The 27,945-nt window shown below is 42.7% G+C and overlaps 1 protein-coding gene across 8 annotated transcripts in view; it reads right to left on the reverse strand.

Moving 5' to 3' along the window:
• Positions 1 to 27,945, reverse strand: part of RNF38 (ring finger protein 38) — a 119,492-nt gene that overhangs the window by 36,528 nt on the left and 55,019 nt on the right. For 4 of the 8 annotated variants that reach the window (XM_081943285.1, XM_081943284.1, XM_081943288.1 and 1 more), the window contains exon 2: positions 19,740 to 19,810. Coding sequence is in view for 2 of the 8 variants with exons in the window: in XM_081943284.1 (XP_081799410.1) it covers positions 19,740 to 19,810 (71 nt within the window). In the remaining 6 variants the exon portion in view is untranslated. Of the gene's footprint in view, positions 1 to 100; positions 169 to 1,203; positions 1,420 to 1,448; positions 1,475 to 1,696; positions 1,765 to 19,739; positions 19,811 to 27,945 lie in introns of those variants that run through there. The other 4 variants (XM_081943286.1, XM_081943291.1, XM_081943290.1 and 1 more) reach the window with 4 other exon arrangements.

Below are 27,945 nucleotides of genomic sequence, written 5' to 3' on the forward strand. Positions count from 1 at the left end.
TCAGGAAAACTGGTAAGTATGCAATTAAAGAAATTGTATAGCTTTTCCATAATCCATGTAGACACCATCATACAATTCCTTACACTCCTGTCACACCAACCTTTCTTTTCATTCTTCACTGAATACTTTTTCCTCTCCCTTCCAATGTTTCCTCTCTGTCCACTCCACCTATTTCAGAAGAACAACATATGATTGCTTTTTGCACCTCGACTAAAACTGCTACTAAAAAGGCAGGTATATAAATTAGCAAAAGTACTGTATGGGTAAGTGTTTCTTTGTACAGTATTCAATAGCAACTGTGTGGGATGGAAAGAGAATGGCTTGGAACCACCAAAGTATTACATTAATTTCTGCAAACAGAACAGATGGGCACCAATGCAAAGATGGAACATAAGATCACATAGAGCAAACTCTCAAACATTAGAACATGTGAACTATCCCCAAACCAGCTATTTCAGAAGAAGTTGCTGTGGTGTTTCCTGCCCCCTTTATATGTGCTATTTTTAGCAATGCCAATAGCTACAATTGCAATTTATAGTAAACAAATGTTGAAGGGAAGAAGGTGGTATGATGATAGATCTTTCAAGATCATGTTGTGGTCTTCCTTGACGCCCTCCCCATTTTCCTCATTTCAGGTTCCACTGGTTTTAGGAGCTTGCCTTTTCTTTCTCTCTCCAACCCCCATCTGATATATTAACACCAAGCTATAAGAAAACACAGCAACCTCCCCTCTCCTAAGAAAGGGGGGGGGGGATCAAGGGATGCTGAGGGTGTGTGGGAGACACAAAGGACATACCTCCCTGCACATTCCTACAACCATTCAAAAGGTGTGTGTGTGGAGGGAGTGTGAATGTATTCCCACACCACCTCCACAGCCCTTCTGTGTTCATCCCACCCACCCCCTTTTTAACAGGTTCAGTAGTGGTCGCCTACACCCTGCCTTTATTTCATTACTGCTTCCCTCACCTAACAGCCGTAAATGTTAGCACCCCAACATCCCACAGGAAGAGAACGCTTCCCTCAGGGTGGTGCAAGGAGCTCCTCCTAGACGAGACAATCTCCCACCCAGCCACCCACCGCCGCCTTTCCTGTCAGGTCTGGAGGCAGTTTGTTATCCGCGGGAAAATGGAAGAGGGGCGGGCGGGGGGAGGGGCGCGAAAAACCAAAGCCGGGTCTTTCCCCGCCCCATCCAGGCGCCGGTACCTTCCGGGAGCTGCGAGGGGTCTCCTTGTGTTCGGGGGCGGCGGCGGCCACCGCTTGCACCAATAGGCCCAGCTCTGCCACACCACCCCCTGCAATGGTTTCCCGGATAATCAGTGCGACTCCATCTGCCCATCACAAGGAAAAACCCGACCGCGCCGCCTCCCTCAATGAGCGCCCGACCGCTTCGCTACCAACGTTCTCAGAACCTTTCCCCTGCCCGGTTGCCGCCAACGTCCAGAACCCACCACCTCCGCCGCTCTCCATGATGCTCTGGTCCCGCCCCCCTCCCTAAGGAAGCCTTCTACCTTACCCACTCAGCCAGCAGAGGAACAGTGACGTCACGCCTATTGACTTCCTTGCTTACCAATCGCCGTTGCCAAGAGGCGATCGCCTGCGAGCCCTCCGGCTCCGCCTCCTCTCCGCTTCCCCCCTCCCCCCGTCAAGCAACCAGAGGAGCCCTTCCTTTGTTTTAGCTCAGTTACGCGGAGCCTACCAGAGGATGTCTTCTTTACGTCAGCACGGTGACGTAGACCTAACAGCCTGCACGCGCTGGAGGGGCTGCTGCTTTAGGGAAGACTCTCGCTGGCGGCGGCCGTGCACGTGACTACCGAGTGGCCCCTCCCTCCGACGCCTTTCTCCTTTAAGAAGGCGGAGTCGAATCTAGGGGTTTTTTTTGTTTTTGTTTTTAAAGTTTCAATTTGTGGCGACGCTTCTTTCATTTCCCCCGCTTCCAATACTGACTGGAGATGTCTGGCTTTAAGATATAAAAAGCTCGGCTGCTTTTGAAGAGCCTCTGGCTCCGGAGCTGAAGGGAGAGGATGTTGGTTGGAATTACAACAATAACAAAATCAGAGTATGTGCACCTCTTTTAAAACGCCTCCAAGCAATCAAGCAAGCGACAGATCAGGGCAACCGCATGTGGGAGGAGGGGGCTTGGGAGACAACAAGGCACCAGAAACCTGCTTTATCCCTTAGCATGCAATCACTTTCTAACTCCATCGGAAGCTGGGATGGAAAAAAATAACAGTAACAGAGTTGGAAGGGACCTTGGAGGTCATCTAGTCCAACCCCCTGCTCATGCAGGAGACCTATACTAGAGGAACCACCGAACTTTCTGATCGACAAGCTAAGCTGAGCCACCTAGCCAGGCCTTTTCACACCCCATGTAAGATGAATTTCAAGTCACACAAGGGGGGGGGGGAGGGGGAAGGCAAACGCAGACAGCAAATTCCTTTACCAAAGTCACTCCTCCCTCTTTTAAATCTGTGTGTGGCCACATACTACGGTATAATTTTTGACAGCTTCAATGCAAAAGATTATTTCAGATCCCCTAATTCATCTTTTGCATTAAGACCACCTGGATACTTTGAGCCTGACATACATAAGAAATAAGAGGTGCTGTCAGTTCAAGAAATTTTCTCAGGACTCTAATGAGAGTAGTAACTCACCTGCAATACAGATAGTCCTCGACTTACGTCCACAATTGAACCCAAAATTTATGTTGCTAAGTGAAACATTTGTTAAATGAATTTTGTCCCATTTTACAACCTTTCTTGCTACAGTTAAGTGAATCACTGCAGTTATTAAGTTAGTAACAAGCTTGTTAAGTGAATCTGGCTTCCTCATTGAATGCTTGTTGCAAAAGGTGATCACATGACCTCAGGACACAGCAACTGTCATAAATATAAGTCAGTTGCCAAGCATCTGAATTTTGATCTTGTGACCATGGGAATGCTGCAATGGTCGTAAGTGTGAAAAATAGTCGTCACTTTTTTCAATGTTGTAATTTTCAACAGTCACTAAATGAACTGTTGTATGTCGAGGACTGCCTGTACTTTGACACCTTCGCCAAGTCTAACTGAACCCTGAGAGGGATTTTGTCAAATCAGTGCTTTTAATTATTTTTTTTAACAGCAGAGTTATCCATTTAACAAGTGTTTCTTTTAAGAACAAAGAGCACTGCTGGAATTTTGTGACATTAATAAAACCAAGCTATCTCAGCATATATCAGTGCACATCTGATTAGAGTTAGAAACTTAAATTACAGTTAGAAACTTACTGACCGATTTATATGTGAACAAAATGACCAGTAAATAGAATTGTGCTAAATTATTAATACTCTGCAACTCAGATTAGTATAGCAAGCTAATGTAGCAATCTCTTTTCCCTTTTCCTTATACTCTATATAGGGGAAGAGGCTGATACAATGTATAAGTATAAGCTTGAGAAACAATTCATATAAAAGGATATTGAATGTCTCAAACAGAACTGATAACAAAAATAATTATGTCAAAACTAATGACTGGGGGGCGGGGGAGTAAGAGAAGAAAGTATTCCAATCCTGTTTCACTTCTTTCCATGGACTCACTTTATATAATCAAAGCTTAATTAATTAGAGGATAATCAGAATTGCACAAAAAACAATTCCTGCCAACTTGCCTTCACTGAGGACCTGTACACTGCAAAAGTCAAAAAGAAGGCCGTGAAAATATTTACAGATCTCTCGCATCCTGGACATACATTGTTTCAACTCCTACCCTCAAAACAACGCTATGCAGCACTGCACACCAAGACAACTAGACACAAGAACAGTTTTTTTCCCAAACACCATCACTCTGCTAAACAAATAATTCCTTTAACACTGTCAGACTATTCACTAAGGCTGCATTACTATTACTATTAGTCTTCTCATCGTTCCTATCACCCATCTCCTCCCACTTATGACTGCATGACTGTAACTTTGTTGCTTGTTTCTTTATGATCTATATTGATATTGTTTCCTGATTGCTTATTTGTATCCTATGACTATCATTAAGTATTGTACCTTATGATTCTTGACAAATGTATCTTGTCTTTTTATGTACACTGAGAGCATATGCACCAAAGACAAATTCCTTGTATGTCCAATCGCACTTGGCCAATAAAGAATTCTATTCTATTCCTATTCACCAAAACCTCAAATGTTAGGCATGGATCTTCTACACCAGGGCTGTTAAACTCCGGGCCTGTGGGCTGGATGTGTCGTCACGTGCTGGCCACGCCATTCCAGGCTTAGCGAAGGGAGAAAAAGTCCTGATATGTCATGTGATGCTGCTGTGACAATGTGAGTTTGACACCCCTGTTCTGCACCAAGTATTTAGAAATAAAAACATTTCAAGAGTGATGATGGCTGAGTTTCCACAGCATGTCAGACCATAGTATTATTGGCTAATCTGAAATTTGGTGTGTTATGTGGCTCATAGAGTTCAGTGAATCATGGCTATGGTAACCATGGCTTAGCCAGTTGTGTGAATACAGGTGACCTGCTAATTTAAATGTATTCTATAAAAGTGTAAAAACTGCTGCTCTCAATGATAAGCTTCTTTAAGTGGATGATCAATGTATAGTTAATACAGGGCTATATGATTACTAATAGTCCTTTCCACCCCAGAATTATCCTTTTGCCTTTGGCAATTAATATCCAAAAATGATAGGGCTAGCTAGACAATATATCATTACAGCTTTGCACTTTTCAAATTAATGTAAAGTCAGTGTGTGTGTGTGTGTGTATCTGCTTTTAGTTGGTGTTTGGGTTTTATGTTTTATATAAAACGTTTAATTCAGGTAGTGGAGAGTACTAGCTATGGTGGGGAAATACACCACACATGAAGAGCAGGATGCAGGGCTGCCCTAGCAATCTCTCTTCAGGAGAGTCCTGGCCTTGAAGAGAAAAAAAAATGATAGCAATGTATAAGAATGTTGGAGCAGAATATGGAAGAAGTAGCGGGAAAGGCTAAAACTTAGTTTTAGCTTTTGTCAGATTCAGTTTTATTCATTAACAGCCTAATACAGTAAGTGTGTGGACTGTAGAATTTTTAAAAAAGCTGATAATTAGTAGCAAGGGAGAATCAGTACAAGCAGAATTTAAGATCACGACTTAAGCTGATCCATAAAATTGGGGTTCTTTTTAGCATAAACAAACAAACAAAACTGTCATATTGTGTTCATTAAAACATCTGAAATCTTTTTATTTCCTTTGGACCCCTGGTGTAATTTTAAATCATGGGTAAGATTTGTACAGGAACAAGATAATATGAAATGGCAATACTGCTGAAGATAAAAAGATCAGTCTGGCTACAGGTTCCCTCACTTCATCTTATAACATGACATTTTAGATAGCTAGTACGTATCAAAGACAGCATTCAAACATTGCAAGTATCAGATACATCCAGTAAGTCACTTAATCTAAATTATCTTAAGGATCATAATACATCCTGCACGTGAGCACTTTGTGTATGTGCATAAATGTTTTTCTCCCAATGATTCATTTGATGAAGTAGACTGTCAGAAAAAAAAAATGTTTCTACAGTACTAGCAGTTGGTACATAAAGTAATCCAAGAGTGGATTAGCAGTTATTTTAAGGCTAAAACCCAGGGTATTTTATATAACCGCTGAAGCATACAACATAAAAAAATGTCTCCTAGCAAAGCGAATCTTCCAACAGCACTAAACAGCACTTTGTATCCAGTATACAAAGTATATCCAGTATTACCGCACAGTACAAGCCAAAAATACCAGGGTAGCAGCCTGTTTTATGTATGCAGTTGTAACGGAACATGCTATTATCTAGTGCTGCTGCAAGTCACCATAGGAACCAGAAGCAGCTAGATTAGTTCAGGTAGAAACAAGTAGTAAGGGTTAGAATGAGCTGGGTAAAGACTAGAAGCTGGTTTTAGAGTAATCATTACTGGAGTTTGGCAGTATTTAAAAAAAAAAAACACCAATAACTTCCCCTCAACTGAACCCCAACCTGACACACTTATGTACGACTATATAAGAAATATTTTAATCACTTTTTATTCAATCCAATCAATTTATTCAGAAATAATCATTCAGCAAGTTTAGTATTATTAAACGTTCTTTCAAATACTGGGTTTTTAACTGATAAGAGTGCACATGTTTGTGCAAAAATGTGCATAGAAATGACATCTAAGCAAATGCTTTCCTTGCAGGAAAAGTCCTTATCAGTGCTTTACCAACTAATGGCTGGCCAACTTAAATTCTTGCTCCATGAAATGGAAATTCTGGGGGGAAAATATTTTATTGTACTTTTGTAATTACTATGATAAGCACCTAATTCACTGGGGGCTTTATTAGCAAAAGGGATAGTGCAGCAATGCTGGCTGGATTTACTGTAATCTCAGTTTGTTCTTCCTCAGCTAGCCCATTATTAAGAAGGCAACACTTAAGGTACTGATTTGCTGGGTGGATAACTAACAGCAATAATATTGCATGCCATCAGCATGGCTCCCCTTTGCAGTGGTTTCATGAAGGTGCTAAATAGGGTGGAATTGTGGGAGACTGGAAGCTTGTTCTGTGCTGATGTAACAGAAACATTCTTTGTTGTTTCTGTGGCTAAAAAGTAGTATTTCAAACTGATCTCCATCTATGATGTAGGGCCGTGACGGCGAACCTATGGCATGCATCCCTTAGTGGCATGCACAGCGTTGCCTGTTCCTCTTCTGGCATTCTGGTGTGCATGTGATGATCAGATGACATTTGTGCATGTGGCAGTGCCAGAAACTGGAAGAGCAGGTCTTCCGTTTTCCAGCGTGAGCATGCCACTGGCCAGCTGATTGGCACATGCACATGCGTGGCAGTAACCGGAAGACTTGCTGGCTGGGGTGCATGTGTGCGCCGGAAACCAAAAGTTCATTTTCGCCCAGTTCGCCATCATTGGTGTAGGATTTCCTGCCTAAGCAGGGGATTGGGCTAGAAGACCTCCAAGGTCCCTTCCAACTCTGTTATTCTGTGTTTTTTTTCTGTTTATTCCTGATCTGATTTTTGTCAACAGTACTTCCTGTTGGATATTAGCATATATCGAGGCAAGTCTCCTCTCTGGTTCGCTGCTACAGCGGGAAACAGGTATCGTTCTGATTGGTCGAGGGGCGTACCCGATCCCTATAAAAGGGGAACCCTCCGACCACAGAGCAAGCTGGATCACTACTACTATTAATAAAGAGCTGATAAGTCACTCCGTGTCCGTAGTCTGTTCTCTTGTTGCCCCGATCTAACATTGGCGACGAAGGTGGGATCGAGAGACAGATAGGACGAAGAACGCTACCTCCAGAATCTCCGGATTTGATCCAGCCTAGGAATTCGGCAGAAATTCCGGCAGCCATCTCAGGTCACCGCAGCGCGGCAAATTCAAACGAGAGAAGATGGCGATGCACACTCCCCCCGCTCCATTCGACCCAGCGAACGACGAATGGGAAGCCTTCATGATTCGTTTCGAGTGTTTTCTCGAAGCGAACGAATACACGGGGATCACCGACGCCCGGAAGAAAAACATCTTCCTCGGCTACTGCGGAAAAGAAGTCTTCAACACGGCCAGAGACCTCACCGCGCCTACACCAATACAGGCAGTATCGTGGACGGCGTTGCAACAGGCTCTACAAACTCATTACGCGCCAAAACCTTCCCGCCATGTTTGCCGCAAGGAATTCAACACGCGGAACCAGAAGGCGGGAGAATCCATCAATCAATATGTTGCAGCCCTGCGTAAAGCAGCAACTCACTGCGAGTTCAGGGATCTGGACGAGCACATCTTAGCGCAGCTCATCTGTGGGTTAAGAGACATTTCACTACAAAAGAAGCTGTTGGCAAACCCGAATTTAACCCTACAGATAGCGCTAAACGAAGCAAGAGCGTCAGAGTCAGCAGAGAAATCATCGGTAACCATACAACGAGGTTTCAGCGTAAACCAGCCAGCACCAAGGCAGACCAGAGTGCACTACGAGGACACAAGCCTCGACTACGAGGATCCCGAGTTCGAGGACAGTCACCTGATGCAGAGCAGTCACTTGAGGCCTGGGGGGAGACCCGGATCCCGTTTGCCGCCCTGCGCAAGCTGCGGAGGGAATCACCCCAGGTCTACTTGTAGGTTCAGGAACGTTGTTTGTTCGCACTGCAACAAACTTGGACACATCGCACGAGTGTGCCGGAGCGGAGTCCCTGCCTCACGGCAGCCACCCATGTACCGCCAACAGAAGCCCAACCCAGGGGCTTGGCGGAATCAAAAAGGGCGCCCAGAGAGAAATCCACAAGTGTTTACCCAGAGAGAAAGTTCCCAAAGAGCTGAGCGAGCGTATCCCCAGAGAGATTACTCACAAGGAGCTGAGCGAGCGTATCCCCAGAGAGACTACACGCAAAGAGCTGAGAGAGCGTTCTATCAAGACGCTCAACGAGAGTATTTTCAGGATATAGATGGTGAGATAGAGTTGACCCAGAGAGAGGAGTTGCGAACGTATCTCACCACGATAAATCAGGTCTGCCCCAAGCGGCCCAAAAGGCTGAGAGTCACAGTCCTCTTGGAGGGCTCACCTTGCGAGCTAGAAGTTGACACAGGATCAACCCTGACGATCATTTCATGGGCATCCATGAAACAGGCTATCCCTAGCCTCAGAAAGAGCCAACTACGCGCTCCAGACGTCCTGCTACGAGACTACCAGGGGAACCAAGTCCCCATCGTGGGCCAAGGCACATTCCAGATCCGTTTCAAGGACATCGTAGCCCAGCTGCCCGTGACCATCGCCAGCGCGCCATTACAGAACCTTCTGGGGCTTGATTGGTTTGAAGCCCTGGGGTTAGAAGTCACCGGAATCAACGCCGTGGAAAACAGCAGCGCTGAACAGATTTTTAAGGAGTTCGAGGATGTGTTCAGCCCCGGTCTTGGTAAGTATGTGGGTAAACCGATATCATTCAATTTAGACCCCAAAGTGGAGCCAATCCGACTTAAACCGAGACGAGTGCCTTTTGCACTCCGCCCAAAAATAGATAAGGAAATAGATAAGTTAGTGGAGCAAGGAATCCTTGAGCCAGTGGATCACGCGCGCTGGGAAACACCCATCGTGACCCCAGTCAAACCAGACGGGTCAGTCCGCATCTGCGCGGACTATAAATGCACAATTAATGTCACGCTACAACAGAGCGCATATCCTGTGCCTGTAGTCCAGCACTTATTGCACTCGTTGGGGCCAGGAAAGGTATTTGCTAAATTAGACATGGCACAAGCTTACCAGCAACTGCCAGTTGATAGCGCCACAGCGGAGGCCCAAACTATAGTGACGCATAGAGGAGCATTCAAATGTAACCGGCTACAATTCGGTGTGAGTATTGCCCCAGGATTGTTCCAGAGCGTCATGGAACGACTTTTGCAAGGGATACCGGGAGTCGTCCCCTATTTTGACGACATCTTGGTGTCCGCTGCAAACGAGGAGCAATTAAATAAAAGAGTCAGAACTGTTTTGGCCAGAATCAGAGAAAAGGGTCTCCGCCTCAAAAAGGAAAAATGCCAAATTAACGTGCCTAGCGTAGAATTCCTGGGTTATAGAATCGATGGTCAGGGAATACACCCCACTTCAAAGAAAATTAAGGCGATCCAGGACGCCCCCACACCACGAAATCAGACCGAGTTGCAGGCTTTCCTCGGACTACTTAACTTCTACAGCATTTTTCTGAGGCAGAAGGCGACCGTTGCTGAGCCACTACACCGTCTACTCCAGAGGAACGCACCATGGAAATGGGGACGATCCGAAGCTGCAGCTTTCGCAGGAGTAAAGCGCCTGCTCACCACTGACTCACTGCTTGTCCAATACAGCCAGACCCTACCGCTGGTATTGACCTGCGACGCATCACCCTTCGGAGTTGGAGCAGTCCTCAGCCACAGGATGCCCGACGGAAAAGAAGCACCCATCGCCTTCTACTCCAGGACTCTTTCATCGGCCGAAGGGAATTACAGCCAAATGGACAGGGAAGCGCTGGCTGCTGTAGCTGGAGTAAAACGTTTCCACGAATACCTCTACGGCCGCGATTTTGAACTGATTACGGATCACAAACCGCTGTTGGGACTTTTGGCGGGAAACCGCCCCACTCCAGTCTCCCTTTCTCCACGCATGACCAGGTGGACTGTTTTCCTGGCTGCGTACTCATACAAATTGATTCATCGACCGGGCTCCACTCTCGGACACGCAGACGCACTCAGCCGTTGCCCATTACCTGACATTCTGCCAGACCCCACTCCAGAAGTACCGGTATTGCTCATTGACTGTTTGGACTCTGGACCGGTTTCTTCATACGACGTTGCAAGGTTCTCCTCTAAAGACAATTTAATAAAGCAAGTTCAAACTTGGGTTTGGAGGGGGTGGCTGAAGGGAAACGTGGGCCCGGAATTCAAAGTGTTTTGGTCAAAACGGGACGAACTCTCAGTGTTACAAGGTTGCTTATTGTGGGGGGATCGAGTTGTTATTCCGTATGCTTTACGTAGGAATGTATTAGATGCTTTACATGTAGGTCATCCGGGGATTGTTAGGATGAAGGCGTTAGCAAGAAGTTACGTTTGGTGGCCTAACATAGACAAAGAAATAGAGGAGTGGGTGGCCACTTGCGACCCATGCCAGGAATCGAGACCAGCACCCCCGGAAGCGCCCGCCACAGAATGGGAGAAACCTAAAGCACCCTGGTCGCGAATACACATCGACTTCGCAGGGCCATTCCAAGGTCACACTTTCCTTATAGTTGTGGATGCATACTCAAAATGGCTAGAAGTAGTCCTAATGACTTCAACCACGGCAGAGGCAGTCATTAAGGTTCTACGGCGACTTTTCGCCACCCATGGCCTGCCCGACCTCCTGGTCTCCGATAACGGGCCCCAGTTCACGGCCATGCAATTTGAGACATATCTAGCAGGTCAGGGAATTCGGCACGCCCTCGTCGTGCCATTCCATCCGGCATCAAATGGACAGGCGGAGAGAATGGTGCGATTCGCAAAAGAGGCCCTCGCTAGGATGGGTCCAGGTGATTGGCAAACACGCATTGACCATTACCTCTTAATTCAGCATATTACCCCTAGCGCAACGACGGGTAGGAGCCCCGCTGAACTACTCATGGGCCGCCGTTTACGGTCTCACCTGGACCGTCTTCACCCAAATTACTCTGCCACAGCTCCCCCAGACTCCACAAGCAAAATTCGGTCTTTTAGCATAGGGGATTCCGTATACGCCCACAACTATGCAGGGGGAACATTGTGGATGCTGGCAAAGATCATTGGCATCACGGGTCCACGATCGTATCTGCTGGAGCTGGAAGATGGGCGGAAGTGGAAAAGGCACATCGATCAACTTCGGGGTCGCCTAGCACACTCAGACCTTCGAAACGAAGACGAGATTTTCCTGCCTACAGAAAGTCAGCCACGCGAGAGCCCCATCATAGAAAACTACGACACCTGCGAACCAAGCTCGGAACAAGAAAGCAAGCACAAAGCAGAGCAACCCCCAGACAACGCAACCGAGCAGACTCCGGAACGCCCCAGCTACGAGGGCACGAAACCTTCAGAACGTGGAACAGGAAAAGCATCCGATCCTGCAACCACTTCTGACCAACCAGAACTACGACGCTCCTCCCGAGTAAGGCAACCCCCAACATACCTAAAAGACTATGTTACCTACCGCAACGTTCCGTCTAGGAGGGGAGGGGTGTTAGATATTAGCATATATCGAGGCAAGTCTCCTCTCTGGTCCGCTGCTACAGCGGGAAACAGGTATCGTTCTGATTGGTCGAGGGGCGTACCCGATCCCTATAAAAGGGGAACCCTCCGACCACAGAGCAAGCTGGATCACTACTACTATTAATAAAGAGCTGATAAGTCACTCCGTGTCCGTAGTCTGTTCTCTCGTTGCCCCGATCTAACACTTCCATTTATTTGTACACCAACTATCATCCCATTTGCTTCACTGCTCTCAACTCCCTAGTAAACTAAAGGTCTGACATAACTCCGTAAAAGAGCAGAGGGCCTTTGGGTAGCCTGAGCTGTCTCTATAATCTCAGATGAGACAGAACTTGATATTGTTTTCAAGAGTTGTAGAGAAAATTTCCAAGCACATTCAGAAAGCCACACATTATTATTTCACAATCTTCCAGTCAGTGTTTAGGGATCCAGTTTGCCATGGGATCCAATCACAGCTGTTATGTTTTCAATACATCACCACCTATTCTACATGTATAACATTAATTGTAAAATATTTTAATTAATTTTTAAAAGGAAATTCAAAGTAATATAAAATAAGAAAAGAAAAATCAAAGAGAAGCTAAAAGTACAAGAAAGGAAAAACAGTTAAAAAACAGAAAAAGATATAAAGAAGTGGCTTCCAATTTTCCTTTACAACAGTTATAAGTTTATCTCTTATTCTATGATTACAGCATACCTCTCTTCTTTCTAAACTTCATTCCATCTAATTATCAAAACCATAAATCACAAGTTCATTTTTTTCTGTTTCATACAAAAAAACCTATAAGGGCTTCCAATCAGCTATAAGTGTGAAATTTTTCTTTTCACTGATCACATAAGTCAATTTAGCCATTCAATGTTCCATCATTTTCACCAACTATTCTTCCATTGTAAGTATTGTGGAGTCTTTCCATCTTTCTGTATATAATAAACATGCTGCAGTAATTATGCACAATAATAAAGTTCCAAGTTTTTCCCCCCAACTGTTTTTCCATCAAACCGAAAAGAAAAATCCTCTAGTTTCAATTACAAGTTAATTTTTAAAATCCTCTGAATCAGCATATGCAATTAAATCCAGAATTTTCTGCAAAAATATTTTCTATCTCTTCTTATCTCAAGAAAATATTACTAACAAAAAAATCTTGTCTCTTTGACACAAATATTCATTTAATTGGGAGAAGTTACATATGACAGTTTTTCATTTACAAGACCTAAGTTACTTTATGAGGCAGGAACTGTTAAATTTGACACTGAATTGAAATTTCAAAACACTTAAGGAAAGTGAAAATATACAAAGCTGAAAACTAGTTGGTCAAAGAAATAAGCTATCTTTTTCAAGCTCTTTGTTGTAAATGCTCAGCTAGTTTATTCTCTCTTTGTAAAATGAGGAGGCACATTTAAATAAAATTCCCCCGTATAAATATAAAATACAGTTGTGTTTCTTGTTTATCTTATTTGTAATTATAAAATCATATCCCAGAAGCATGCAGGGAATAAATCTTTCACATACTTAAAAACTAGGTGGCAAAATAAAGTTTCTTCATGTTCACATAATCAAACAGATGATGGTGATGGTGATCTGAAAACCTTTATAGACATATATACTCCTTCCTGGGCAACTCAGGAATGATGTAAGCAAGACCCCAAGCTTACATAAAACCTGAGGTTGAGAAAATATACCCCAGAGAGCATTTTTAGGCAGGAAGGTGCCTTTGAGTCAGTGTTGACTTCTGGCAATTGCCTGGCCAAGTCCCTGCTGCTTCCTTGGCAAGATTTTAGAAGTGGTTTTCCATTGCTTCCTTCCTAGGGCTGACAGAGAGATTGGTCCCAGGTCACCCTTTGTGCCTAATATAGAACTAAAACACACAGTCTTCTGGTTTGTGCCCTGGTGTCTTAATTTCTACACCTAGAGCATGGTTCAGGGACAGCAGCACTATTGTTCATTAATTTTGTTGAATTTTGTTGAACTGTTGAAAAACCATAATCACTTAAATTTGAATTTCAAAATAAGGAATTCTCCCAAAAGCTTCTTACATGGGTATTAAAATAATAACCTTTGGTGTCATACATCTGAATGTTTTGAGACAACGGGTGCTTATAGAATCGTATCAAACACACTTTCGGCACAAACTAAGTGTTAATAATTGTTTAATAAATTCAGTTTCATGAAAGACAAAAATATCATCAACTGAAAAACAAAAGCAAGACAGAGAGAAAACAGCACAATTCAGGATAAATGAGGACTCTATAATCCTAGCTTACTATCCAGATGGATGTAGACACTTCCCATGTAACACAACACGAAAAGAGCCAGTTATTCTGTCTTTCATGACTTGCTACCTCTGAAGTTTACAAATTAACTGAAATAGAAACGTTAAAATGTGTTTTTTTTAATTTATCATTCTTTTTGCATGTTTTACAGAGTATTATATTCCTGGATTTGTAAGAAATTATTTTCTCAATGATATAAAAATCTATTGAAAAACTAGGTCATCAAGGTTTGTCACCCTTATTAATTTCTCATTCTGCAGGCTTGTCACAGTTACTTGTTCTTCTACACTTGGGTGTGAGAAATTTATGCACCACACACATGAACATTCAAAAAGAGCACAGTGTAATTAGAATTAATGGGGAAAAGTTTTCTTGCATTTTCTTACAGAAAAAGTAAAGTAATGCGTGTCAGCATATTTTTAAGAAAGAGCGAAAAAGTTACTTTTATTTCTATGCCAGGATAGTAGCAAAAATAGTAGCAATAAAGCAGGGGTCCCCAATACCCCGATCTGTTGACCAGCACTGGTCCGCAGCATGTCAGAAACCAGTCTGCGCATACAAGCAAAGCCCCATCCAAGGATGCAGGCAGCAGATGAAACCATGCTGCCTCCAGTCTGTGAAAAAAACCTTTCTCCATGGAACCGGTCCTTGGTGCCCAAAAGATTGGGGGCCGCTGCAGTAAAGGATACTTTTTAGCTATTCAACAATAAAAATCTTTAATTAATACCAGCATGGAAATACTTTACACAACTCTCAATTGCCTGGTTATGTTTTAGCCCTGAAGCAATATCTATCCTACAATTGCTTGGGTTAACAAGCATGTTAGCCTGTCACCTAACGTGAGAGAATACAAGGGCTACCTCTATTTCTTCGTGGAAGGAAGGTTGTTACTATTAAGAAGGCCCTCTCTTCAATCACTGCATGGTGAACATTAACTACAGATGAAGTCACAGAACGGAAGTCACAGAACAGATAAGACCATTAAATAATGTATCAACTGATCTTTCAGGAGTGCTTTCCAACCATTTTATAAAAACCTTCTTTAAAGAAAAGTGGGTTGGTATTCTGCCACCATTCTTTCACAGAAAACAGGCAATACATTTACTATGCAACCTTTTGCTATTAGTGCTGCTAACAGCAGTTGTAGCAATGTGCTAAGTGGAAATGTCTTAGGCGCATGCCAATGCTTGTTCTGGTTCTCCTTTTCCTCTTCTGCGGCTAGCTAAGACATTCACAGCCACTTATAAATCCTAGGAAAGCAGCATGGGAATAAAGCATCCAAAAGACATCCCTTGATGTTTCAGGAGGATTCTAATCATATTCCTAGACTCAATTAATATTTACCTATTTGAGTCTATGAGAGCTAGTCTCGTGTAATGGTTACAGAATTGGGCTATAAACACAAGATACCATGAACTCTAGTCCTGCTTAGGCACAAAACAAGATGGGTAACACTGAGCCTGTCACTTTCTCTCAGACCTAGGAAGGAGGCAATGGCAAACCACTTCTGAAAAACCTTGTTAAGAAAATAATTAAGTCTTGTTCAAGCAGCCTCCAAAAATTGGAAACAACTGAATGGAAGGGAAAAAAATGGATCTGCAAAAAACTGTCCTTCAGGCATCCACAATTCATTTAAAAAGGATATTCTATTGCTTCCTAATTGCTGGAGCCTTGAAATTGGAAACGAAATAATTGCCCTAAGTTGCTTCCTTTGTATTGGTATATTTCCGAGAGGGGTGGGGGTGGGGGGGGAAGAAACTGACATTTATGGAGAAGAACATCCTAGCAGATCCTTGCTTTCAAAAAATATTTTCAAAAATTGGCGGCTTAAGGCATGAAAATGATTGTGTGGGTAACATCTCTTGCATTTATATGTGTAGGAAGGAGGGGCAGATTTTCCTAAGAGCATATCCATGCCCCTAATTTTCCCTGAGGGTATCTGCTGACCATTGTTTAAGGACAAGTCCTTGTGATGCAGTTGTTTTCACATCTCCATCCTATAACACCAACCGAATTCTGTTGTTTCTGACCCAATGTTGAAATAGTCCTTTCCAACTTTGGAAATAATCCTTGCTACATGCATGATTTATGTCACAGCAAGGGCTAGAATGTTTGCTATTTTTGGCTGCTGAGAGCATATCCCCTTCTATCTAGCCATCTAGAACTATCACATTCTTTTCATGGCCTTTTGGTTTGTGTTGCTGGGCTGATATATCTCCAGGAGAGGAGCCACAGCACACCAAAAACTAGAGAAAGCAGCTCAGGACCTCTTTAGAATGACCTGCCTCTCACAGGCCTTGGCCTACCACTTTGTTAAAAATCTGGCACTGATTCAATGATATCAAGATGATGAAGGTTAAAGCAGCATCTAAGATTACTAGAGAATATTGCAAACCAGAAAGTCTCTAAAGCCACTTGTCAGTTGAGGCCCTTGTTTCTACACAGTTCTCAAATGCAATAGCCACCGCTCTAGCCATTTATCTAGCAACAGCACTTATATACCTCTCTATAGTGCTTTATAGCTCTAAGTGGTTTACAGAGTCAGCCTATCGCCCCCAACAACCTGGGTCCTCATTTTACTGACTTTGGAAGGATGGAAGGCCGGGTCATCCTTGAGTCAGTCAGGATCGAACCCCTGGCAGTCAGTAGAATTAGCCTGCAATAATGCATACTAACCACTGCGCCACCATTATAGGAAAATTTGTCATGCTTTCCTTATCATTCCTTATGAGGAGCAATTAGTGGATCTTTATCCCACCAGGAGGAAATTGTTGTACTATGAAGAGATGAGAGAAAGTAAATCACCTTCTTCTGTCTTCCTGGGAGAGGCCAGAAATTAAAATGGAAGCTTCTTGTCCTGTAGATTCTACTGTAGACTAGCAAAGCAGAACAAAATATCTCTGCAGACATCACCCCTCTTTCATTTTCTAGCCACAATGAGCCACAAGAGACATAACACATTTTCTCCTAGGATGGGTCGATTAAGTAACAGAAGAGTATGCTTGTTCTTTCCTGTGAAGATAAGGAAGTCATGACAAATGTTTCTATAGTTTGAACAGCATGTTTGAAAGTTAGCCTCTTTCCACATAGTCTAAAATAAATGCACTTTTATCCGGCATGGGTGCTGTGTTGATCTAACAATAACCTATATAGACAATAATATATACATTATCTATAAGGCTGTACTATATGACATTTATTGTATCACATCCAATCATTTTTGTCATTGTTGAGTTGAGAAGCCAAAACTAAGTTTAAATAATAGATGGGGACATTGTTTCTCAAATGTACAGTACAGTACAACAGAAAGGAGATAAACAATACATTAGAATTGAAATTCTGTAGAAAGAAAATCCCTAATTTGTCCAATTTCTGTGAACAGTTCTGGCAATCTCCTTCACTTGTGCTAGTCAGAGGAAGGATTAAGGAACCATACAGGTCAATGAAATTCCAGTCCCAACCACTGGGAAATATTTCAGCAATTGTAAGGGCTTCTGAGAACTCGTTAGGTATTAAATACACACTTTTAAAAGCACATTTTCATAAGGTCTTCGCTTCTTCAAAATGAATGAAATACATGGCTTGCTATCACTCATCAATTTTGACACCACTACAGCAATGTTCCCTCTAATTTTTTTTCGATGTGAGCAGAAAAGTATAGTGTTTGAGCGGCACATTTTCATGCCTGAGCACCCGAATTTTTTTCACAGATGTCACCTAAGACAACAACGAAATCAGTATTATTTGAAACTCAAAGTTATGTTTCTTCAAGGTACCCGCTTAATTCAAAGTGTTATATAATATCAGTATCACTTAACAACGCTCCTGCTTAGCAACCAAAATGTTGGCTCAGAAACTCTGGCATTTGAAGCACGCAACTCTTAAAGCTGTCAAGTTACAGGATCCTTGCACCCCTAACCCTTTAGGGAAAAAAACCCCCAGGGTTCTTCAAACCTGACAGCTTTAAGATTTGTGGACTTCAACTCCCAGAATTTCTCCTCCAGTCCTGTTGGCTCAGGAACTCTGGCATTTGAAGCATGGAAGTCTTAAAGCTGTCAAGTTACAAGACCCTTCCACCCCTAGAAAAAAAATGCAGAGGTCTTCAAACCTGACAGCTTTAACACTTGTGGACTTCAACTCCCAGAATTCCTCCTCCAGTCATGTTGCAGCGACGTCATCTGCGTGGATCTGCTCCATCTTTGCTTTCTTCATTGTGGGCAGGGCTGCTGCTGAAGTTGCCGACGAGTTGCCACCAGAATAACTGCTGCTACCTCCTCCTCCTCCAACAGCACCACCAGATTTGCTCCTGAGCTCAGCGCTGGGTAACCCGTGCCCGCTCCTCCTCCTCCGTGCTTTTGAAGAACCATGAGGCTTTTTTTCCCCCTGCTCCCTCCCCGCCTTCCTACTGTCTCCCGCAGCCTCATGGCTCTTCAAAAGCACGGCGGAGGAGGAGGAGGGGGCAGGCAGGGGTAACCCAGCGCTGAGCTCAGGTGCTCCGAGCAGAGGGGAGGCGCCGCTGCCACGCGCGGATGTGCCGGCTGGAGCTTTGCCGGCTTCAATCTCAGCCGCAGCGCCGGGCGGCAAATCCGGCAGTGCTGCCTGTTAGAGGAGGAGGAGGAGGAGGTGGTAGCAGTTCTTCCGGTGGCAGTGGGGGCTTTGGGGCTTCACAACTAGCCTCAGTCGCCCCGTGCTCCTCAAAGCAAGTCTGGGGAAGTCCTTTGCAGGCGGCCCGTTCTAGCTGCCTGCAAAGGACCTCCCCAGCTTCCAAAGTCTGTGGCAATAGAAATCACTGTGCGGCAGTTGAAAACTGCTGCGCGGTGTTTTCTTGCCACCTGTGCGCTAGCGCAGCCGCGCACCTTAGAGGGAACGTAGCACTACAGTACTGAAAAACTATTTCAGTGAAAACTTTTAACATGCACTGATCCTGGAGAAAAACAAGTGCAAATACAGGCGGTCCTCAATTTATGACCACAATTGAGCCCAAACTTTCTGTTGCTAAGCGAGACATTTTAAATCAGTTTTGCCCCATTTTATGAGCTTTCTTGCCACAGTTGTTAAGTGAATACCTGCAATTGTTAAGTTAGTAACATAGTTAAGCGAATCTGGCTTCCCCATTGACTTTTGCTTGGTAAAAGGTTGCAAAAGGTGATCACATGCCCTGGAACACAGCAATGGTCATAAGTATAAACCACTTGCTAAGCATCCAAATTTTGATTTGGGATCAAATGCTGCAATGGTCAAAAGTGTGAAAAACGATCATAGGTCACTTTTTCCAGTGCCATTGTAACTTCGAATGATCACTAAACAAGTGGTTGTAAGTCAAGGACCAACTGTATACAGGTCAAACTTTCTAGCCTTGCACAAATACCTTTTATGGTTTTGAAATTGTAAATATCCAATCAATTATTGTCAAAAGCCTTCTATGTGAACATTAAACCCTGCTCTTGAGTGACATTGAAGATCTGTAAAAGAAATGGAGTTAAAATAACTTATTATTCCCTTATATTTTATATGTAAACTATACAGTATGCAGATAGTAGCACTGTACTGTTCGTGTGGAAATACAGTCCCGAAATATAAACATGGACGTGGTGTGTGCATCAGTATACTTATTGGAACAAAGAAACCGGCTTAGCCAACGATAAAATTAAGCTAAATATTTATTTTTTTAAAAACTAGTGAAATGAGAACTTGCACTTAGCTCTCATTATTTTCAATTACCTTGTCACTGTCATCAGTACAGATGTGGTCTTGATGGATCAGCTGGCACTGGAAGGAAGCACCAATACCACCTGCGAAGAGAGTAAGCAGAAAATGTGCCTTGTGAGTTTCTTCAGTTGTTTTCACACTTACAATGGAAAATGAAATAACTGCCACTGTCAACGCAGTCACTTAGCAACCCAGACCTAAATCCCCCATAGCTAAGCATTTCTGCCATTTCTTCTCCCTTAAATACATCGCATCTAAATATATGATGACTATCTTATTTCCAATTGGTCATTCTCTAAGGATTCTGTGCTATATACCTACTGTTATATAATAAACAGGTTTGAGCTTTTCTACGTATTCTAATCTTAAGACATTTCTAAATTACATTATGTAAAATCGTATACAATATACTTTTCACACAGGCATAACAGCTACTGGATTAACAAAATGAAGCTGTTGATTTTTTTTTTTCAATTGGTGATTTATTTGTAAATAATGGTTTATTCTGAGCTAAACTTGTGTCTTTAAAACATGATGGATAGTTTCTAAAAGTAATTGGCAATGCACAGTGTCACATAATTAAGTCCAAGCAAGGTGGCATTAAGATTTATACTGCACACATTTATTAGCTAGTTGCTGAATTGCAGCTCCAGTCAGCAGAGTTGTTGCTTCTGGAGTTATATAATTCAGCAACATCTGGAAGGCCACCATCCCATTTCACCATCCCTGTGCATTGACTGTTAAAGAACAGAATAATCTAATTATTTAATCAATCTGTTCACAATTCTCAATCTAAAATATAGGTTATAAAAAGCTACTATGTTCTTTGCACTGCCATTTTTTTATACTAAAAAAAATGACCAGTGTCAAATTTATCTTTTTACATATCTTGAAAACATGTACATATTCACTACGGAACAATCAAACCCAAAAGTTCTGACAAAAGCTAAAAGGTAGAGTGAAGGTTCCCCTCACACATATGTGCTAGTTGTTCCTGACTCTAGGGGGCGGTGCTCATCTCAATTTCAAAGCTAAAGATCCAGCTCTGTCCAAAGACATGTCTGTGGTCATGTGGCTGGCATGACTAAACACCAAAGGCACACGGAACGCTGTTACTTTCCCACCAAAGGTGGTCCTTATTTTTCTATTTGCATTTTTTACATGCTTTCGAAATGCTAGGTTGGCAGAAGCTGGGACAAGTAACAGGAGCTCACTCTGTTATGCGGTGCTAGGGATTCGAACCGCTGAACTGCCGATCTTTCTGACTGACAAGCTCAGTGGCTTAGCCACTAAGCCACTGTGTCCCTCTGACAAAAGCTATAAGCAGTCTATGTCTGAATCAGATTGCTTGTTCTGAATTAGCGCTTTAAATTTCTTGCTACCAAGATGTTATTAAAATGCAATGATTGCTTGAATTCAAAGAATGAATTCCACTGGCAGCACCAATTATGAATCCATGCTGCCTTCTCCAAATAGCAGTACACTGAAACCAAGGCTGACAAAGCTTTGCCTTAGTTATCATGCATTTTTGCCATATTCAACCAATTTAATTTCAAACAATCTGTGCAGTGCTCAAAGCTGAAAAAGACTGCTCTATCCTTTATCCCTTCTCTGTACTTCAAATCAGGGATGTGCGGTCAGGGGAGGCAAGGGAGGCAGAGCCTCATCTCTCTTCATGAAATAATAGTACATAATATTATATACTATATATATAGTATATATACATCCGTCCGGGCATGCCCGGGAGCTGCGGAGGGCGGAGGCAGAAATGTTGTCGGCGCTCCCGGATGACGAAGGCACAAAAGCGACTGGGGAACGACGAGAACCTTCCTGCCTCTGCTGGACTTTGCTCGCTCCTCGCGACTGCAATATGCAGTCGCGAGGAGTGCGCAAAGTCCAGCAGAGGCAGGAAGTTTGCAGTCGCGAGGAGCGCGCAAAGTCCAGCAGAGGCAGGAAGGTTCTCGTTGTTCCCCAGTCGCTTTCGAGGACTGTGGAGCGCGAGCCGGCGGAGCATGCTCAGGAATGGGATCACGTGTGCTGGAGGCTGAGGCAGCCTGAGCCTCCAGCACACGTGGTCCCATTCCCCGCCTTCCTGATGACGTCACCAGCCTCACCAGCCATAAACCTCACCGCACGTCACTGCTTCAAATGATACTGAGGAAGCTAAAATAACATTTTGGAGAAATTTCCACAGCATAGCTACCAGTTTAATATGCTACAGGAATTCAGTCCCTTGTACTTCCTTCCCCACTTTAGTGCCTGCTCCTTTTCCTTTCTGATTAGCTTGACGTATGGAAACATCGTGTTCTGTTATGAAGCCGCTACTCTGCATTCAGTCAAAACATGCTGAGCCCTACCCAATACTTGGCCTTTGCATGCTGCTAGTTCATGGATCAGAGCCAATTCACATCATTTGAAGCCTGAGTCATCCCTCTAGTACACTCACTGGCTTTACCATAGTTACCAGAACAAAGTTCTTGTCATGGCTGTACGAAATATACTGGCTGGGACACAATAAGCTGCTTCAAGCAAACCAAAGTGCAAAGAACTGGGATTTCTTACTGTGTTTGTCTTCAAACAGGGCCTTCCATTAAGAGCCAAGTCAACTCTCCTTCAAGTGTAGCTCGACTGCTGCTTATTGCATGTCACACCCAGGCAGTTTTCTTGGCAACCCCAATGGAAATACTGCCTTTTTGTGGGAATTTATTTTTTCTTTTTTCCCCAGCCTGACCAAACATCCAGGTCTTCCCTGGAATTTCCCATCCAAATAATAAAGGGGCCCGGTTCCATTTGGCTTGCAATTCAACCTAAGGGCAACCATATCCTCATAAGCACCGAGGCTCTCTGCCATATCGTTAAGTTGTAATTTAAGAAACGGAAATCCAAATTAACGTGAATGGAGATGTCCAGTGTTCAATTTACTCTTTATACTGCCCTGGGAGGATTACATTCCATATTTTACATAGGTAGTCTTCAATTTACAAGCATTTGTTTAGCGATTGTTCAAAGTTACAATGGCACTGAAAACAGGGACTTACGACTGTTTATCATACTTACAAACATTGCTACATCCCCATGGTCACATGATCAAAATTCAGACGCTTAGCAATTACTTCGTATTTATGAAGGTTGAAGTGTCCTGGGGTCATGTGATCACCGTTTTGCGACCTTTTCTGACAAATAAAAGTCAATGGGAAAGCCAGATTCACTTAACAACTGTGTTACTAAAAACTGCAATGATTCACTTAACTGTCGCAAGGTCATAAAATGGGCAAAAATTCACTTAACACATATCTTGTTTAGCAATGGAAATTTTGGGCTCAATTGTGGTTAAAAGTTGAGGATTATATATACATATCACGATTCTTCTATTTAAAATGTTTAATATGGTATAAAAAGTTTCTTTGTCATGTAAGATGCTATTCTGGGCTAGGCGGTATAGTCCTCGAGTTACGACCACAATTGAGACCAACATTTATCTTACTAAACGACACATTTTAAAAATTAGTTTTGACCCCACTTTACGGCTTTTCTTGCAACAGTTATTAAGTAAATCATTGCAATTGTCAATATAGAAACTAACTTGGTTATCAAGTGAATCTGTCTTCCCCGTTGACTTTGCTTGTTCAGAAAGTCACAAAAGGTGATCACATGACCCCAGGACACTGCAACTACCATAAATATGAACCAATTGCCAAGCATCTGTGTTTTGATCATGTGACCATGGGGATACCGCAATGGTTGTGAGAAAAATGGTCATCAGTCCCTATTTTCAAAGCTGTTCTCTGAACGGTCAAGAAATGAATAGTTCTAAGTCAAGAACTACCTGTAATGCCGTCATCTCTGATAGTTAAATCTTACAAAATGAGTTCTCTTTAGGTTCCCTAGCACATTGAAATTATTTCATTAAACCAGTGGTAGTCAACCTTTTTCTACCTACCGCCCACTAATGGATCTTTCTTGATGGAAAAATTTCCTTACCGCCCACCAATTTTGTCCTTCTCCTCCTCCTCCTTTCCCCACAACCCCACTCCCTTCTAGCAGTGATGATGTTACCTAGTTTGGTAATGAAATGTCTGTAAGAAAACCACCAAGCTCAGAAAGCAGCAAGGATCCCACTATCCCCCACCTCCTCTTTCTCCCTTTCATTCTCCTTTTTGTCTTTTCTGCTCCTTCCCCCCCTCCCACCCCCTTCTAGCACTTCACCAGCTCAGGCACGACCGGAGAAGTTTCTCTTCTCAGAAATGTCTTCAGTGGAGCGGTGGCAGCCTGGCAGGCTGAGTCTGCGTCCCTTTCAGGAGCTTCACTGAGGAAACTTCTCCGGTCGCGTCTGAGCTGGTGAAGCGCAGGCAAGCGCCGTCCCATCGCCAGGGAAACAGTGAGTGAGGTGAATGGCGTGGTTGCTCAGATCACACGGGCGCTGCGCCCGTGTGATCTGAGCAACCACGTGATTCACCTCACTCACTGTTTCTCTGGTGATGGGACAGCGCTTGCCTGCGCTCCACCAGCTCAGGCGCGACTGGAGAAGTTTCCTCCCCTTCCTTTCCCCACGTGTTTAGTTGTGCACGCGCTTGCGCTCGCCTGCCCACTCGCACAAAAGGAGGTTTTAACCTCCGAAATCCCCACCGCCCACCTGGAATCCCAAAACGCCCACTAGTGGGCGGTAGGGACCAGGTTGACGACCCATGCATTAAATGAAGCTTCATGATTGAACAATTGCATTTAAGGCATCTTGATTCGTACGAATGGTATTTGTTTTCTGCATTTGTGTTTTCCAAACTTGCCCATGAAGGGCTGATACTTCTGAACTGAGGCTGCAAGCCATTGAATTTGAGGCATATTCTGTGTTTCCTACCTTTCCTGCATTCCCTGATTCGGTCAGCAAACACAGAACTTAGCACAGCCTTCTATCTGAGGAAACTATACCATTTTTCCCCTCCTTTTTTGCAATGCTTTTCTCCAAAGCACTGATGCTTCAAAGGAAGGAACCGGAGTCTGAATTGATCTCTTGAAAACAAGTTTTAAAACTAGGCCAGTGACTGCATAAAATTAGCTTCAGGTAGGCCATGCCCATCTTCCACCAATCTGCAACTATCTTTTGTTGACAACTTAAAAGCTCCTATTTAGTCGACAAGTGTACACAACCAGCTCTTATATTTGGTTTCATAGATCCTTATCTGTATATTGTATAATACGTTTTGTCAGAGTGAAAACTACCCCATGCGCACCAGAAATAAAGGAACTTTTATACCAATTAAATTAAATTAAACTACACCAGGATATGTATCTGCGTATATTTTAGATTTTCAAAATACAGGTAGTCCTCAACTTATGACCACAATTGAGCCCAAAATTTATGTTGCTAAGTGAGAAATTTGTTAAGTGAGCTTGCCCTATTTTACGACTTTTCTCGCCACATTTGTTAAATGCATCACTGCAGTTCTTAAATTAGTAATATGGTTGTTAAAGTGAATCTGGCTTCCCCATTGACTTTGCTGGTCACAAGGTCACTAAAGGGAATCACAATACTACGGGGCACTGTCTCCGTAATAAATGTGAGTCAGTTGTCAAGCATCTGAATGTAAATCATTGGGATACTGCAATGATCATAAATATGAAAAAGGGTCATGTCACTTTTTTCACTGCTGTTGTAACTTCATAACAGTCACTAAATGAACTATTGTAAGTGGAGGACTACCTGTATATTGCAAATTCTGTCCTTAATAGTTGCTGAGGAGCTTTCCCATTTCTAAATAGCTGCCAAAAAGGCCATAACTAGTAACAAAATGTAGTTTACCACAATGCAAACCCACGTAACCACTATTTTCTATAGGTCACTACATTGGATCTTGCTTTCATTTATTTTCTGGGAAGATCAGTCTACTCTCAGAATAAAGTACTAGGAAGAAGCCAGGGGAGAACCAGCAAATACCACCTCTGGCTGGCCCCAGAGTGGGGTGGGAATGGAGATTTTGCAATATCTTTCCACCAGGAGTGGGGAGGGAATTGGGATTTTGCAGTTTCCTTCGCCTGCCACACCCACAGAGCCGGTAGTAAAAACATTGGAATTTCACCACTGGAAGCAGCCATTCACAAAATACTACCTAGATATTGGACTTATAATTAGAAACATCAGTTGGATTAATATGAGTCACCAGTGATTAATAAATTTAAATGCATTTTTATTGTTCCCTTTGAAAACATTCATTTCTATTATCACATATTCCAAAGCAAATTAATAGTCTGGGTGCGACAAGAGCAGAGGTATTATGAGAACTACAATGCGAGTCGACATCAGAAAAAGTGCCTCTGGATATCATATTTATATTATTCTTAATGCAAAATTTATTGGGACAATGTGTAAATAGTCTTGTTCAATTTAATATGGAACTTTTTTCACGCTTTGCATTTGACTTGCAATAACTCTGCCAAAATCCCGTGCAATGCAGGTAATTCTCATTTAGCAATTGCCTCATTTAGACCACATGCAATTACATGGTGATGAAAAAGTAACTTTGCATCCAATCCTCACATTTATGACCTTTGCAGGTCTGTAAAGCAAAGAAAAGCTGAAGTAAGATCATAAGCACAGTTGTACTTAGCAACTGCTTTGCTGGTCCCGATTCTGGTCACTCAAGGAGGATGATATGTACCCAGTTTTCCTGACATGTCAAAGTCAGTTGCTATGCCCAGATGAAACTAATCTTAAAGGTGCTCACAAATAAACCTGGGTATGGAACTGGGTATGCCAGTTTAACTGGATATGTCTAGTTTAATAGAAAGAAGGACTAGGGAGACATGATAGCAATGTTCCAATATTCCAATGTTCCAATGGACTAGAAGACCTCCAAGGTCCCTTCCAACTCTGCTATTGTATTTATTGTATTGTACTGTATTATAAACCTGACCAAATAATGTGTGCAATCAACTAGTATCTATATGTGTATATGTAGTAGTAGTTTATTGACTGATAGTCTATCAATAAAATAAATAAAATAAAATACAATACAATAAAAAATAAAATAAAATACATAGTCTAATTCCAGAATAAAATAGATAGGAGAAAATATAGTGATAAAATACATATGTGCTAATACAAGGAGTCAATAATCACATAACTGAATCTGCCTTACATGATACCCCAATTTGTTCAATGAATCGGGTTCTTAAGATCACTGCCTTTGTTACATGTACATTTAAGCCAAGAAGGAAATATGATACACTGTGGTTCTGATTCCAGTGGGCTGTTCTTTTCAATATGTATGTGTGTATATATACCTGACAGAAGCAACTTTCCAAAATAGGCAGGTCCAGAAGATAGGTAGATAAAAGATACAATGTAAAGAATGAAGTCGGCAAGACAGCCATTAGCAATTCCCCAATCTATAGATGAGGTGGCATGTTAAGAGAATGGCCAAATATCCCACTGACTCAGAAAGGCGCGAGGAAATAGCCTAGAATTTAAACCCTCAAACAAAGACCTATATACAAACTTTGACTCCTGGGTATAATAGTAAGCAGACCTCTTGGGTATATATAGCTTCCTTTTAGTCTAAAATAAAACCTCCCTAGTCTAAAATAAAACCACCCCAACCTTGCTGTTCCAGATCTATGAGCTTTCTGCCAGATAAGTGAGTTCCACAATGAGAGATTATTGTATGGAGAACTGAGATTTTCAACCATATTCTACAAAATCTGACACACAAGAATTGACCCCTGTATAGGGAAGAAGACAGGCAAATGGGTTAAATTCCCAATTAATGTGATGTACAAGAAGAAGTGACAGAATCTGGGGGTGGAGTTAAGAGAGGCACAAGAATAGAATTTCTACTTAGCCACAAGCAAACTAAGCCCAATCTCCCTTGAATTCCTGCTGATCTTTATCTAACTTCAAGCAGTGCTGTTAGTTGAGAGGTTACCTGTCCATAGGCTATGTAGCAACAAATCAGTTTAACTGGACCTTCAAATGTGAATCTGGTCTTTCACACCTGACACCTGATCTTTAAAGATACCTGCAGCCATTTCCACTCTTGCCTATTCGTTGTGTTTTAAATAATTTGCTTCTATAATTCTAAACATATATAAGGTATACAGCCTCCATTTTATTAGATGGGAACCATCTTTCTAATAAGAAGACATCAGGATCTGTAGTCATCAATAGCCTTACCTCCATACATTTGTCTCATCCATTTAAAATTAATCAAATGTATCCAACATT

Source organism: Natrix helvetica (genome assembly GCF_964273705.1).
Source record: "Natrix helvetica genome assembly, chromosome: 2".
NCBI classification, from domain to species: Eukaryota; Metazoa; Chordata; class Lepidosauria; order Squamata; family Natricidae; genus Natrix; species Natrix helvetica.